Genomic DNA, 16,648 nt, shown 5'->3' on the forward strand with positions numbered 1-16,648 from the left:
AGATAAAGAGTGCTTTTACTGTCATGAACTTGGTCACTGGAAGAGAAACTGCAAGCAGTACCTAGCTTCGTTGAAGAACGGCGGAAGTAAGAGTACTTCTACCTCAGGTACGCTTGTTGTTAATGTTATAGACAACATATTTCTCGCTGATACAGTTATTAATTCTTGGGTATTTGATACCGGATCGGTTGCTCATATTTGCAATTCGATGCAGGGAATGATAAGAAGTAGAAGCGTGGAAAGAGGAGAAGTTGATTTCCGCGTGGGCAATAATGCAAGAGTTGCTGCTTTGACCGTCGGGACGATGCAACTCCACCTCCCGTCAGGATTTATTATGGAGTTGAATAATTGTTATTTTGTTCCTAGTTTAAGTCGAAACATTTTGTCTCCTTCATGTTTGATGAGGGATGGTTATTCATTTGCGAGTGAAAACAATGGTTGTGTGATCTCTAAGAATAATATGTTTATGGCTTTTGCACCCATTGTGAATGGATTATTTGTTTTAAATCTTGATGGTTCACCTGTCTGTAATGTAAGTGCTAAAAGGCCTCGGCCTAATGATTTGAGTCCTACCTACTTGTGGCATTGTCGTTTGGGTCATATAAGTGAAAAGCGCATGAAAAAGCTCCATTCTGATGGACTTCTAACTTCGTTTGATTTTGAATCATACGAGACATGTGAGGCTTGCTTGCTAGGCAAGATGACCAAGACGCCTTTCACAGGATTTCCTGAGAGAGCAGTAGACTTGTTGGAACTCGTACATAGTGATGTATGCGGACCAATGAGCACGACGGCTAGAGGAGGATTCCAATACTTCATAACTTTTACTGATGATTTTAGTAGATATGGCTATGTCTACTTAATGAGGCACAAGTCTGAAACCTTTGAAAAGTTCAAGGAATTTCAGAATGAAGTTGAAAATCAGCGTGGCAAGAAAATTAAGGCCTTACGATCTGATCGTGGAGGCGAGTATTTGAGCCACGAGTTTAGCAATCATCTAAAGAGTTGCGGAATTGTTCCACAACTTACGCCGCCTGGAACACCTCAGAGAAACGGTGTGTCCGAGCGACGTAATCGAACTTTGTTAGACATGGTTCGATCAATGATGAGCCAGTCGGACCTACCGTTGTCATTTTGGGGATACGCTCTAGAAACAGCAGCTTTCACACTAAATAGGGTACCATCTAAATCCGTAGTTAAGACACCATATGAGATATGGACTGGAAAGGTTCCTAGTCTGTCTTTTCTAAAGATTTGGGGATGTGAAGTGTTTGTCAAGCGACTTCAGTCGGACAAGATCACACCCAAGTCGGATAAGTGCATTTTCGTGGGATATCCAAAGGAAACTTTGGGATATTATTTCTACAACCGATCAGAAGGCAAAGTGTTTGTCGCTCGGAACGGGGTTTTCTTAGAGAAAGAGTTTCTCAAAGGAGAAAAGAGTGGAAAGACAGTGCATCTTGAAGAAGTTCAAGATGAGCCAATCGGGCAAGAATCAATGAGTGATGCTAACGTAGCAGAACAAGTTGAGATACCCATGGCAAGAGAAGCACCGCCACAACCACGAAGGTCGGCAAGGCTCCGCGAAATGCGGGAAATATTATTGTTGGACAATGATGAGCCTGCGACATATGCAGAAGCAATGATGGACCCAGACTCCAAAAAATGGCAGAGTGCCATGCAATCCGAAATAGAGTCCATGGGAGACAATCAAGTTTGGAACTTGGTTGACCCGCCTGATGGTAATAAGGCCATAGAGTGCAAGTGGATCTATAAGAAGAAAAAGGACATGGATGGAAATGTTCACATCTATAAAGCACGACTTGTCGCAAAAGGTTTTCGACAAGTTCAAGGAGTTGACTACGACGAGACCTTCTCACCCGTAGTGATGCTTAAGTCCATTCGGATTATTCTAGCTATAGCTGCATATTTCGATTATGAGATATGGCAGATGGATGTCAAGACAGCTTTCCTGAATGGAAACCTAGCTGAGGACGTATATATGATACAGCCCGAGGGTTTTGTCGATCCGAAAAATGCTGGAAAGGTATGCAAGCTTCAGAGATCCATTTATGGATTGAAGCAAGCATCTAGGAGTTGGAACATTCGTTTTGATGAAGTGGTCAAAGGGTTTGAATTCACCAAGAACGAAGAAGAGTCTTGTGTTTACAAGAAGGTTAGTGGGAGCTCTGTAGTATTTCTAATCTTATATGTGGATGACATATTACTGATTGGAAATAACATTCCTATGCTTGAGTCCGTAAAGACTTCACTGAAAAATAGTTTTTCGATGAAGGACTTAGGGGAAGCGGCATATATTCTGGGTATTAAGATCTATAGAGATAGATCGAGAAGGCTTATAGGTTTAAGCCAAGATACTTACATTGACAAAGTGTTGAAGCGGTTCAGCATGGAAGAGGCAAAGAAAGGGTTCTTGCCTATGTCACATGGCATACATCTCAGCAAGACTCAGTGTCCTTCGACTGCTGATGAGCGGGATCGCATGAGTAGAGTGCCATATGCCTCGGCTATTGGATCTATCATGTATGCAATGATAAGTACTCGCCCAGATGTTTCATATGCGCTAAGTATGACAAGTAGACACCAATCTGATCCAGGTGAAAGTCACTGGACAGCGGTGAAAAACATTCTTAAGTACTTGAGAAGGACTAAAGATATGTTCCTCGTCTATGGAGGTCAGGAGGAGCTCGTTGTAACAGGTTACACCGATGCTAGTTTCCAAACTGACAGAGATGATTCAAAGTCACAATCAGGATTTGTGTTCACGCTAAATGGTGGTGCTGTTAGTTGGAAGAGTTCCAAGCAGGAGACGGTGGCCGATTCTACGACAGAAGCCGAGTACATCGCGGCTTCGGAAGCCGCGAAGGAAGGTGTTTGGATAAGGAATTTCCTCATTGTCCTTAGACCTGAGATTGTCGCATGTATTCTAGATGTGGATTGACCTACTTAGGGGCTATCAAACGCTACGCCGTAACAGGGTAGTTATAAAGGTAGCTTTCGGGTTTGTCAAGAAGCATGCTATGAGACATGGTCAATCAAGATGGGATTTGCCCCTCTCTGATTGAGAGTGATATCTCTGGGCCCCTCGAGTGATCGGATCAGAAAATGCATGGCCATGCTACGTACGGTTAAGAGTTAACCTACAAAGGGATTCCGAATCACAGGATCGAGAAAGAGCGGTCGGCTTGAACCTAGACCAAATATCGTGAGGCAAAGGGAATAGCATGTATATTATGTTGTGATGGTTCGTCTGATATGATCTTCGTATGCGTATAGGAGTTGGCACGTCTTGCTAGAGGCCGCTACCGACTATTGGGCCGAGTAGGAGTACTCGGGCCATGTCTATACGTATCCGAACCCATAGGGTCACACACTTAAGGGGCTGGAAGCCCAATTCGGATCTGATCCGAGTTGGATTAGGTTTAGGAGTACTAATGGGCCTCGGATCCAGAGGCCCATCAGGAACCCCTATAAATAGAGGGGTGGGGGCGTCCTAGGGTTCAAACCTTTTGGCGCAACACACCTGCCGCGCCTCCCACGCCCTCGCCTGTTGCAACTCGCGGATCTAGCAATCCGGCTTGCGACGCTTCCTCCCTGCACGTGTGGATACCTTGGAGGTGTTGCGCCTGCAGCACTTGGACGAGCCATCGACGAGCCGCCGACGAGCCACGACGAGCCGACGACGAGCCGCGGTACCGGAGGCGATCTTGCTGTGCACGTGGACGAGCTGCTGAGGAGCTGCTGGACGTGATCGACTACGTACGACTACGTGATCGTCTTCACTGCACCGACGCATATCTACATCTTCCGCACCAGTAGTGCGTCGAGTGGTAATCCCGTGATCCTTATACGGCAGTTGTTCCTGGTTATACGCGGTAGAAATTTTGATTTGCGCTAGCGTAGCCTACCTCGTATCCCAACAATATGTATACACAATCACCATCAAAATAAAAGCTATGTTTTCTATCCAACCAACCTTGTTTTGTGAAGAAAAGAAATGTTACAAATTTTCTAGGTGAATGTGGCCAAAAGGAAAGAAAGCTTTATAAACTTGTCTAGGTGAATGTGGTCAAAAATACACCCTATGCTTTTGTAATAAGTAACGAAATAAAACCTAAGTCATGAAATGTTATAAACGAAATCTTATGCAAATGCATCATGTGTAGAAGCTAATCTCGTTGACGGAACTTACGAGCTGGTCCTGGAAGCTGAAGAAGGACACACTCCTGCTGAGCTAAACCTGATTGAGACGACTCAAGACCCAAATCAAGATTCGAAAGAGCCCAAGGCTAACCTAGGACAAGAAGGTAAGCCCCGGAGCATAACCCTGTTTTTCAAATTTATGCAATATCCTGTGTACTTATGTTTGTGCATTAAGTTCATAGGAGTTGTATTGAAACCTTAGTTGCATGCTCCCTAGTACCCATGTTTGAATACTAGCATGATAAGTCGTTTAGTTGCTATGCTAAATAGGGACACGGTAAAAGTTGAGTAATTTCCTGTCACTCACAAGCTATAGGAGTTGCCTGTTTACTTATGTTGGAATCATAAGGTTGACGGGCGGGGCTTGGTACTATGTTCTAAAATTGTTGATGCCCTATCTGTATAGAGAAAAACAGCTAAGGTCGAAACGTGTCAGAGTTGTGGTCAATTGTTTGAACGTACTAAACACATGCTGAGAGAATGGGGAATTGGTAAGCCTAATACCTTATTGAACCAGCGTGGACCTTTCCCCCACTCTCTCTGGAATCGGGTTCCCCTGATGCATCATGTGGGTACAAGTGCAACCACAGCACGGCTTCATTCCGGGAACCGATAGGGTCTTGTATCCAAGGGAAGTGGGATCTGGACAAGCACCGCGAATTGATAGGAACCATTGATATATGTGAACCCGTCGTGGTATGCACATATCATGTGTTTAGGTCCACCTTGCAAGGTTAAGAAATTCGATTTGAATCATCTGTTTCTCACAATTTGGGACTGCTTGACCGTCTTTCTGCACTGAGTAAGAAGATGAACAAGGATGATGCTTAATATTGATGCTTAATTAAATTGCTTGTGCTACCATGCTTGCTTAGAATAGGTGTCTATCTAGAATGGTTAATCAACTAGAACTTGATGCTAAAACTTGAAAGAAAGGATCCACTTTAGAAGCTTTTAGCAAAGACAAACCCCTCAGCCAAAAAGCCTTGCATGTCTAAGAGTCGGTGGATTAGATACCACCTCACGGGTAAGTCTTGCGGAGTATTAGTATACTTAGCCTTGCTTGTGGCTATATTTTCAGGTAATGACATTGATGATGTGGTTGCTAGTGTTACATGGCCGTACTAGCTCCCTCCGGGATGATGGGTGAGTGGGACCCATCCTCGGTGGGCAAGGACCGTGGTGAGTGATATCATGGACGGCTTCACCATGGTATCGTGTATCGACATTATATTTATCGTTATTTTCCGATGCATTTGAACTCTGAACTATTTTATGTTTTGAACTTGGTTTGTAATAAATAATTTGGGACCTTTGTAATATTTCACCTGGATTGTTGTAATCTCTGGGCTCATCTTCGTACGAGTATTGTATGTTTGTTTCGATCATAAATACGTGGTTGTATCGGGTGAAACCCGACAGACTACCATCTTGATCCGATTAAAGTGTCGGTTCGCATTTGAGGCGATGTTTAGCACACTTTAGCTAGGTTAATTTGGGTGGTTCTGCCATAGCACTTTAGCCCGCCGGACCTGTTCTGAATCCGGAAGATTTTCGAGCTCGGCAACGGCAGCCCCCAGGTTGGCTTGCGATGTACTGAAGACATTATTGCTGGCCTGGTCGAGGTCGGCTAGCAGATTGCGGCCCCGTGCAGGATGCCTGCGTCTTTCCCGAGCTCTTCCTTGGTCGGCGTTATCCTAGTCATTACGCGACTCTGAGTGCTGATCACCTACTGCATCCAGGTTAGCAACAGGCTGCTGTTGGGCGTCAACTTGCTCCTATCGATGCCGTTCTTCACGGTTCTGGTTTCTGATGTTACGGCCTTCTTTTTGAGATTCCGTTTTACCATCATAAGGTGTCTCATTAATGGAGACAACAAAAGCTTCACGACCTAGCATGGAAGAGTTGTTTTTGCCATCACTACCATAGGGATTTGGCGTCAGTACGATGCATGGCACCTAGAATTCACCACAGTCCAGAAATTGGGTGGGTTCGGGTGGGTCCTCAGATTGGATCTGAAAGACTTGGTTAAGCCTGGCGGAGTACTCGGAGGCCGTGTTTCGTAGACCGAAGGGGACGCGGGATGAACCCTGCGCTGACCTGGTTTCACATAGTGCTGTTTCGGACAGCTCTATGCATTCAGCGATGGTACTGCTGATACGATCCAGCCCTACGATCAGGTCAGAGGACATGGGCGGGCGGGCACCGATAAGTAGATCTAGAACCTTCTCTAAGAGGGAAAGTTCGCCGACCTGCTGGGCGAGCGGCAGGACGATCCTTGGGTGGAGAACTTGTCCCGCTAGAATAGATCCAACAGGAGCCGAGTTGGCGGTAGATGCCGAGCTGGTGGAAGCCGCCAAGTCGACGGGAGTCGCCGAGTCGGAGGGAGTTGCCGAGTTGATGGAGAGAGTGGTCGGATCTGGGCCTGCTGGCATGGTCCCAAGCTGAATCTGGACCGAGTTGACGAGGAAGTCCTTCATGCTCTCGGGAAAAATGACGTCGGGACGGGATGCCATCAAGGTCACAAAAGCAGATCTCGCAACCCCCCTACCTGGCACGCCAACTGTCGGAGTTATGAGTCCGGCAGTCCACCTGAGGGTTACCCAAGTGGTTGATTTGTAGGTGAGGACGATTGCAAGACCAAGAACTTAAAGGTAATCACGAGAACACGAAGGAACACAGGAGATTTAGATAGGTTCGGACCTTCAAAAAGTAATACCCTACATCCTGTATGCGTGGATTGTATTGCTTGGTATGAGATAAGATATCCCCGAAAGGTGTCCTTGGCCGCGTTATATAGGCTAAGGACCAAGAGTTACAAGTCGGTTTGAATCTAATCTACTCGGTCTTTACATGGAAGGTATTCTAAGTCGGATTACAATACGCATCTCACGATATCCAGGTAGATTTGGATAGTCTAGTTGCCTTATCGTGCATTCCAAGTAACTTTATGTCCTTGGCCCGCACGTCCTGGTCGGGCGGACCCACTTGTTAGGTCCGGCCAGCATCCTGGTCGGTGGGGACTTATGGGGTACCCATATCCCTCAATATTATTTAGTGTTATAAATATTGACACAAGACAAATTTAAATTGTCACTCTTTGCATGACGGAGAAAGTAGAAGCGAAATTCACTAGCACCCACAACGTCACCATTCTTCGGATTTTCCTCAACTTAACCTCTTACCAACCTTTATATCAACGTCACTACTGAACCAACGGTTGGCGCAGCTCAATCTCACCCCGAAGTGATCTTCGCTGGTCTACTATGAAAACTTCAACTAGCAGGTAAACTCCCGTAATCGCATCGATTGGTGTAAAATCATGAGTACAGTTTGGCACGTGGAGTGCGGATCGATCATGCCATCATGGTATGCTGGCTTCGAAAAAACACGGCCACAAAGGCACAAAGAATGTGGAGGACTTGTGGCGATGCATCAAACCTTATAGAACACACATTCTGAAATCTGGGTGGCCCGAATTTGCCTGGAAGCAGCAAAAAAACACTAATGTCGCGATCTTGGACGGTTCGGGTACTTCTCTCAGGTGCTTTGCATGGCTGCCATGGGCTTCTCGGAGCCTGAAATGGCGTGACGGGTGGTATTTTTGTTGCTTGCTGAACACATTGCACTGGAGGATCAGGATCCTTCTTGATTGTAATAAAGTAAAAAATATATATTAACAGATGTGCTGCCTTCAAGTGTAAGTAGGACAAGATAGAATACCAATCTAGAAAATGGAGTGGTCTAATAAGTGCTAGAAAAAAGAGAGAAAGAATGTATATAAACCACTTCGTTAATTAGCCATCCAAATTTTATTTAATTTTCAATACTTAGGATTCCTCACCACAAAGAGAAAAAAAAACGTTGAATGACCTAGACCAGGAAAACAACATAACCCCAACAAATCCCCGAACAAGCATTAGTCTCTATACAGTACTAAAAAGGGTCATTCTATTTATTTATTGATATATTATCACTCATAAAATATGTCATTTTCGTAACTACTAACTCCGTCTAGAAACATAACGCATTTTGATTTGTCCTAAGTCAAACTATTCTAAGTTTGATAAAGTTGATAGAGAAGAGTATTAACATCTAACACATCACTTATTATGAAAATATATTTCATAATGAATCTAATTAGGATCATTTGGCATCCTAAATATTATTGGCCTTCTCTATAAACTTGATCAAACTTAGAATAGTTTGACTTAGAACAAACAAAAATGAATTGTCTTTCTGGATGGATGGAGTTTTAGTTTAAATCCAATAGATCAGATTCATCCTTCCATAATAGAAAACATGGAACAAAATTATACCTGTTTTTCTAAAACATTTAGTACATTTTATTTCACTGTCAGGTGTTAAGATATAAACATTGTTGCAAATCTGATAGAGTTTTGCCAAAAAGACATCTATCAGGCCATATGTTTTGTAATACTTTATTTCACTAACAAAATATTTTTTTCCTTAGACTAAGACACTGTAAATCCAACAAATTTCTGTGAAAAAAACTATCAACAAATAAATAACATTTCTCCATAAAGGAATTATTATCCCGTCCTATTGCAATTAGTTGTGGTTTCGATCACGATATATTAGTCTTCCATTTATGAAGTTTGTCCACTAGTTTCTTTAAAAAAATGTATAAAATCTAATAGAGAAACAATTTAGTACTACCGAAGTATATTTCAATAATATGATTTTTTTTGTTTCCATATTAAAAAATAAATAAATAAAGTTAATGGCATTTTCTTGTGAAACACACTAGAGGAATATAGGTGGTACGTAGACACTCATTATTATAATCCATACACAAACCACTTGTAAGAGGCGAAAGAGCCTTTAGCCTAATAGTTAGAGCACATGAGTAGCACTTAGCAGGTCCTGGTTTGAATCCCCATAAAAGTGAATTAAACGAATCTGGAATAAAAAATTATAAAAAATAGGTAGAGGCTTTCATCCTTACTTCGGTGAAAAAAACCCTTGTAACAGAATTAGTGTAAGTTGAGGGTTGATATGGCAATGCACGATTTACACACACATAAAAATCCAGTGAGGTAGTAAAACAAGCGAAAACTGTATAATAAATACATCCTTGCACCGTGACAGTACGAGACTAGTCAGCAACAGTGTTCTCATAGCCCTCCCGCGTCACCATATTTTTTCGACTCGCGTCTCGTGGCACATGGGCCATGGGGCTCCCGTCAGCGCACACGGCACACCTGAGAGCTGACGCCGAGCGCGTCGCTGTCGGCCTTTCGCCTATCGCCAAAGAAAATTCCATCACGGGCCCGCGCGGCTCCTCCCATCGTCCAATGCCATCTTGCTTGCCGCCAGCAACCGCCCGCCGCCCGGGCCGGGCGCGCCCCAGCACGTGGCCCAGCCAGATCTAAAAGCATTCGTGGCCATCCAAGCCGCCGTCTCATTGACGGGACACGTCGTGTTCCTGATCCTCTCTGCCGCCCACGGGCGCAGGCGCCCAGCGGCGGAGGCGGACCGATTACGCTTCCGCGCAGAGCCACGGCACACGGAAGGGAAAGGAACGGGCGCACGCGCGCGCGTTGGCCAGGTCCAGGTCCTGTTCCGTCCGTCCCCATCTCCAATCACCGGTCTTGAAGCACCCGCGGGCGGGCGATGGGCAATCGCTCGCACCAACTCACACACGTACCACACGGAATGGAATCAGTCCATCGTCTGAACCTTCCTTTCGTTTTGACTTTCGAGTTGGGGCGTCGCCTTCAAATCCATCTTTGCTCACCTAATCCCCAGGGCTAAACCGCTAAAGCAAAGGAAGCCGCGCGCCGTGTGCACGCGCCAGCTCTAGGAACAAACTCTGGTAGTATATCCTAACCGGCTACGATAACCTGCATTTGCCTCAATCAACATCAATCGAACATTCTACTTCGGGTTCCGATTACCACTACTTACGTTCTTTGAAGTACGTCTAATCTCATTGCTCTAAATATATATACTCCAACATCTAATTAGGCTGCAAAGAAACCCTACTTGGCAGCTCGATGACAATATTAAAACTGCAATCTGTAAAGTACAACTTTTAGTTGACGAATAGAATAAGGCCCCGTTTGGATCATTGGAATTGAATTCCATCCTAATAATCATAATTTAGACACAAATTAATTAAGCTAATATAATTGTATGTGGAATATAGTTGTATATTATAGTTGGTGATATGGGAGAGATACTTATATGCTGCACTTCTACTATAGAGAAGCGAGTCCAAGAGCGTGCTATAAGAATTGAATTCCATTCTAATAACCATAATCTATAGAATCAATTTCCATCTCCCACCCCATGAATTTAAGATAGGCTTATATCTAAACTTTGAAAAGTTGTGGAATGCCACATTCCAACATAAATTAGCCTACTCCATTAAATAGATTCCAATTCCTTCAAAATGAAGGGACCCAAACGGGGCCTAAGGGGAATTTAGATGATTGAAAACTAGCAAAAGTGCAATAAAAATTCGTTGCTCTTAAACCTTTACTACTCTAGTAAATTATTGTACATTTCTCTTAATTTAAAGGCATGCATTTGAAAAGTTTGTACCATTGAATAGTAGATGATCTTGAATACTATGGGTCATCCAAGGTGATATGATGAATAGATGGTCATCTTGGAAAAATATCAATGTAAGGCTGTGTTTACTGTCACATCATCAGATGTTTGGATACTAATTAGGAGTATTAAACATAGTCCAATTATAAAACTAATTGCACAGATGAAGTCTAATTCGCGAGACGAATCTATTAAGCCTAATTAGTCAATGATTTGACAATGTTGTGCTACAGTAACCATTTGCTAATGATGGCTTAATTAGCCTTAATAGATTCATCTCGCGAATTAGACTCCATGCAATCAGTTTTGTAATTAGCTCATATTTAGTCCTCCTAATTAGCATCTGAACATCCGTTGTGATACTGTTAAAGTTTAACACCTCGTATCCAAACACCCCCTCGACGCTAACGCTAAAATATATAAAAGATCAAAACAAAAGATTCACCGAACAGGGCAGAAATAAATAAAATCAAAATCGTGGCATGTGCGGCAACTGAACGGAGGATAGCGACTTTACGTCAGAATTAAAATGCTTTAGAATAATTATGTGACAATTGAATGATTGAACAAAGTTTCAGGAAGCTAAGGCTACGCCTAAGGTGTTGCTGAGGCACCACCGTCCCTGTGACGGTTTTCCCGAGTGAAACCATGTTGTCTCTTGGATGAGCGGTAGTGGTATCTTTCTAACGTCACATTTCCTTTCTAAAAGCGTCGTTTGGGTTTCGTTCCACCATCTCCACCTTGTAGGTGTCTCATCCACAATGATGGAGGTACTTTTAGTCGTTGGTGGCAGAGGGTTCGTGCGAGGGATAAGTGGACTCTTCTTCTCTCTCGCCCCTCCCCTTCGTACTCCTAACTGGTGCTAGCGTCTGGGAGTCCACACTTTAAGTGGTGCGCAGCCTGACTTTGTGAATTGGTGGTTTGGTCGTGACTTCATTGTGATTTGGCGATGGTCGGTCGCGTATAGTGACGGCAGTCAGACGCACATAGCGGCGGCTGATTCGGTGCGTGCCTGTCTACCTTGGGTGAGGGTACGGTGGTGTTGCTTCTAGCGCATGGTGTGTTTTTTAGTTGTTTTTTCTTTAATTTCTTTTCTATTTTGCCTGGTTATGACCTTTTAGGATGTAATTTTTTGTTTTCTGCTATATTAATATAAACACAAACGTCGTGTGCCGTTTGTTAAAAAAAGTGCATGATAATATATTAGAAATAATAAGGTACAGCGAGCAGAAACGAAAATAGAAATGGAGACAAATCAATGGAGAGAATAAATTGATTCATTTAATGATTGAATGTACATGATGATTACCTTTTATACTAGGGGAAGAGACATGTGCCTGTCCATCGGAAGATCATGCCTCTTCGAAACAGGTGTCTTGTTAATGGATCATTATTAATTAAGTAGGCGATGGTGCATATCTCAAGTTACTACCGGTGAAAATATAAGCTAAAGTGAAAGTGCCTCTAGCCTAATGGTTAGAGCACCTGAGTAGCACTTAACAAATCTAGATTTGACTTCCCGTAGAAGCAAATTAAATGGGTCTAGAATAAAAAAAATTATAAAAAATAGGTAGGACTTCCCCTGCTGACTTCAGTCAAAAAAATATAAGCTAAAGTGAATATAGTATCATTTAGTTTGTAAAATAAAAAATCCTTCAATGATGCAACTACCTCCTTTGATCTATAAAGCATTCGTTTGTCCAATGTTTCAATTCGTACGTTTTCAGAAAAATTAAATTACTCCCCTCAAATATAGCTAAAATTTGTATAACCCATTAAATTATTTCTTTATTCAATTTACACCCTAATCTATACCATTGATTCAATTTACAGCTGAATACAATTTATTTTTTTCTCCAACACAAGTTGAATTTTAATCTAAAATTTTGCAAGATGGAGTGAACAACACAATGTATATATAAAAATATGTTATGAATTTTTAGCATTATTTTGGACACAATTTAGTATCCATGATTAATTTATCATTAAATATCCTACCATATCAAAATAATGATAAAAATGTGATGTATTTTTCTAACGTGTGCTATCATCTTGTACAATTTTAACTTAGAACTCTACGTGTGTATGGAGAAAAAAATTATATGAAGAGATAAATTGAACCATATAGCATAGTTTAGGAGTAAACTGAAAAAAATAGTTTAGTGGGATTTCTAGACTTTGGCTATACTTGAGGGGAATAGGTTCGACTTTTTATTAAGTTTTCTTTATTACCCTGAAACATCCATTTTGCCTATTTGACTCCTTATACTAATCATGGACACAATTTAATCCCCAGAATATTCAAACGGGTCCGATTTGCCTCCCATTGAAAATTGTAATTTGTTTCCCCCATATACGAGTTATTTTTTGGGTTCAAATATTTTGGATGATAAATGATGTCATAACCTAAGTTAAAGAAAATCTTTTGTAAATTTTCACGCATTTGTGTATGTCAAGGGTTATAATTACATAAATACTTCAAACTGATTGTAAGCTTAATAATCACAAGTTTAACGTCTATCTAGAAGACGCATCACTCATGGTTGGGTCGGAAAGATGGGTTTAGGAGTCAAGGAGATAAGTACTTGTTTACTTCACCCCTAACTTCCAACTTTGGCACTATGCAAAAAGAAGATTTCCCATCACATCAAACTTGTGGTACATGCATGGAGTACTAAATGTAGATGAAATTAAAAACTAATTGCACAGTTTTGTTGTACTTTGCGAGACGAATCTTTTGAGCCTAATTAGTCAATGTTTGGACAATAGTTCACAAATACAAACGAAACGCTACAATGTGCTACAGTGCCAGCACAGTAGTTTGGCACCTCCCAATTTAGCCAACTAAACAAGGCCTAAATTATATTTTGAAGATCGGTTGACCGCCAAAAAAAAAAAAGAAAGGGAGCGTGAGGCCGCTGGAGGAGGCGTATCATGGACGGACGGACGGACGGTAAGTGAGTTGGTTCAATCGGCCGCGGCAGGATTACATCGCTCTCCCAACGGAAGGATCACACATGTAGGCGGCAGCGTAATCCAGGCGCACCCAACCCGACTCCAGCGTCCGAACTTGTGTACAGCTAATACCACCACGCTTCCCCACGCAAATATGGTGCAACCCCCGAAAAGAAACGAATAAGAAACGCACAAAAAAACGCTTGCCTGCCTCTGCCTGCGATGCTCCCAAGTCCCAACTGTAGCTCGACGGCAAGCGGGATGGGGATGCGGGGCTCCTCCTGCGCCTGCTGCCGCCGCCAACCGCGCCACGCAGGTTGGTTCGTTCGGTGCCACCACCCGCTGCGTTGCCAGTCTATCTCCAGCGACCAGCCAGCCGGCTCCGGTCAGCCACGCAGCCTTCCCTGTTGTGTCGCCTTACCTTACCCCGTAAGCCATAGAATAGAGACGCGGTTTGGTTCGCCCCCCCACCGCTTACCCCACAAGCCATAGAATAGAGACGCGGTTTGGTTCCGCCCCGCCCCCCCCCCCCCCCCCCCCCCCCCCCCACATTTAAAAGACGCGACGAGAACGCTACGCCACCACGCCATCCAGGATCCAAAGGAATCCACTCTGCCTGCTCTACGCGTTCGTCACCCCAAATTGCTCTGCTTCCTGCTCTGTATTCCGTCTTGAGTTCTGATCGTTTTGGGTTCGACCCCTCCTGAGAATCGAGATGGTCCACCACCATCGGGCGAGCCTGCTGGTGCACCAGCAGCGGAAGGTCGAGGTGGCGGCAGAGGACCCGCTGCAGGCGGAGGGAGGAGGCGGAGGCGGCGGCGGCGGCAGGATGAAGGAGCTCCGGGGCCGCCTGGCGGACTACGCCTGCCACCACCGGAAGCACGGCCACGACGCGCTGCTCCGCATGCTCGCTGGTTTCGCGCTCGTATCCTGCCTCCTGCTGCTGCTCCCAGGCAGCCCCATATCCGCCGCCATGGACGAGCTGCTGCAGCTCGGTAGGAGGACGCGGCCCGACGAGGAGGCGGCGGCGCTGTGCGCTGACGTCGCCAATGGCACCGTCTGCTGCGACCGCTCCGCGCTCCGCACCGACGTCTGTGTCATGCGCGGGGACGTCCGCACCCAGGCCGCCTCCAACTCGCTCTTCCTGCTCCTGCGGCCAAACTCGTCCCGGGCCGCTGCCGCCGAAGAGCGCATCCGGCCATACACGCGCAAGTGGGAGTCCAGCATCATGAGCACCATCGACGAGCTTCGCCTCCGCTCCGCGCCCGACAGGGACGCCGCCGCGCCGGCCCACTGCGACGTCTGCCACGACGTCCCCGCCGTCGTCTTCTCAACCGGCGGCTACACCGGCAACGTGTACCACGAGTTCAACGACGGTATCATCCCGCTCTACATCACCACGCGACACTACAACAAGAAGGTGGTCTTCGTCATGGTCGAGTACCACGACTGGTGGATGACCAAGTACGGCCACATCGTTGAGCAGCTCTCCGACTACCCGCCCATCGATTTCGCCAACGACCGCCGCACGCACTGCTTCCCGGAGGCCGTCGTTGGTCTGCGCATCCACGATGAGCTCGCCATCGACGCCGCGCGGATGCCAGCCAACCAGACAATCCAGGATTTCCGACAGATGCTCGACGACGCTCACCGTGGCCGCATCCAGACAATCATCGAGGAAGAGGAGAAGGAAGCTGCTGCTGCGGCGGCGACAGCACCGAGGAAACAGCAACTGCGTGGCGGCAGGAGGAGTCAGCGCACCAAGACGGCCGAGGGTGACAAGCCACGGCTCGTGATCGTCTCCCGGAATGGGTCGCGTGCGATCGAGAATGAGGCCGAGCTGGTGCGCGCCGCGGAGGGCGCCGGGTTCCGCGTCGCCAAACTCCAGCCACGCCAGGACACGGAGCTCGCCAAGATTTACCGCGCCCTGAACGCGTCGGACGTCATGTTGGGCGTGCACGGCGCAGCCATGACCCACTTTCTGTTCATGCGCCCCGGCTCCGTGTTTATCCAGGTGGTGCCGCTCGGCACCGACTGGGCCGCCGAGACGTACTACGGCGAGCCGGCGCGGCGGCTGGGTCTGCGCTATATGCCGTACAAGATCCTGCCGTCCGAGAGCTCGCTCTGCGGGCAGTACGCCAAGGACGACCCGGTCCTGACCGACCCGGACATCGTGAACGCCAAGGGGTGGCAGGTCACCAAGCAGGTTTACCTGGATGGCCAGAACGTTCGGCTGGACATGGCCCGGTTCCGCCGCCAGCTGCGCCAGGCGTATGCCCACTTGGCGGCGAAGAGGCAGCCCCACCGGGCGGATTCAGGGACGGGACCGAGGAGACTATCATAACGTGAGTGTTTGAGGATGATCTTTGAAACAATTTTTTCGCTTTGTTGACATGATAAATGTTGTATAGAATACATACAGAGGGTGATTGCTGCGGCGTATCAGGAGTGCCGTTTTTTCTGCCGTTTGTACATGGAAAAAGATAGACACGATTTTTGTTGAATAGACCATTCTTTTTTTTCAATTTTATAACTCTTTTATATGGATATTTTATACTCCCTCCTTCCAAAAACAAGAAACAAGTTGTTTTAGGAACATTTTAGGATTATTTTAAGTCAAAATTTTCTAAGTATATGCAATAAGTGCCATTAGAATTATCGTGAGATACATTTTTATAATATACCTATATACTTTTTTCTATAAATTTGATCAAAATTAAGAAAATTTGACTTCAGACAAATTTAGAATTAAGACAAACTTAGAATGATTTTTTTTAGGATGGAGGTTAGCAACATTAGTTCGCGTTCATTTTGGAATGGATAGTGTTCTCGTATACTCCCTCTGTTTTCTATATGTTGTATTAAGTTTATCATAAGTCAAACCTGGATA

The 16,648-nt window shown here is 45.1% G+C and overlaps 1 protein-coding gene across 1 annotated transcript; it reads left to right on the forward strand.

Annotated features, from left to right (window-relative positions):
• Nucleotides 1-14,329: 14,329 nt before the first annotated feature.
• Nucleotides 14,330-16,283, forward strand: LOC117856122 (xylan glycosyltransferase MUCI21). The gene has a single exon (XM_034738560.2). The coding sequence runs from the start codon at nt 14,474-14,476 to the stop codon at nt 16,100-16,102; it is 1,629 nt and encodes a 542-aa protein (XP_034594451.1). The 5' UTR covers nt 14,330-14,473; the 3' UTR covers nt 16,103-16,283.
• Nucleotides 16,284-16,648: the final 365 nt, after the last annotated feature.

Source organism: Setaria viridis, chromosome 5 (genome assembly GCF_005286985.2).
Source record: "Setaria viridis chromosome 5, Setaria_viridis_v4.0, whole genome shotgun sequence".
Classification (NCBI taxonomy): Eukaryota; Viridiplantae; Streptophyta; class Magnoliopsida; order Poales; family Poaceae; genus Setaria; species Setaria viridis.

What these genes read in the sequence shown, in the direction of transcription:
- LOC117856122 (XM_034738560.2), top strand. Translation starts at nt 14,474, where the DNA reads ATGGTCCACCACCATCGGGCGAGCCTGCTGGTGCACCAGCAGCGGAAG.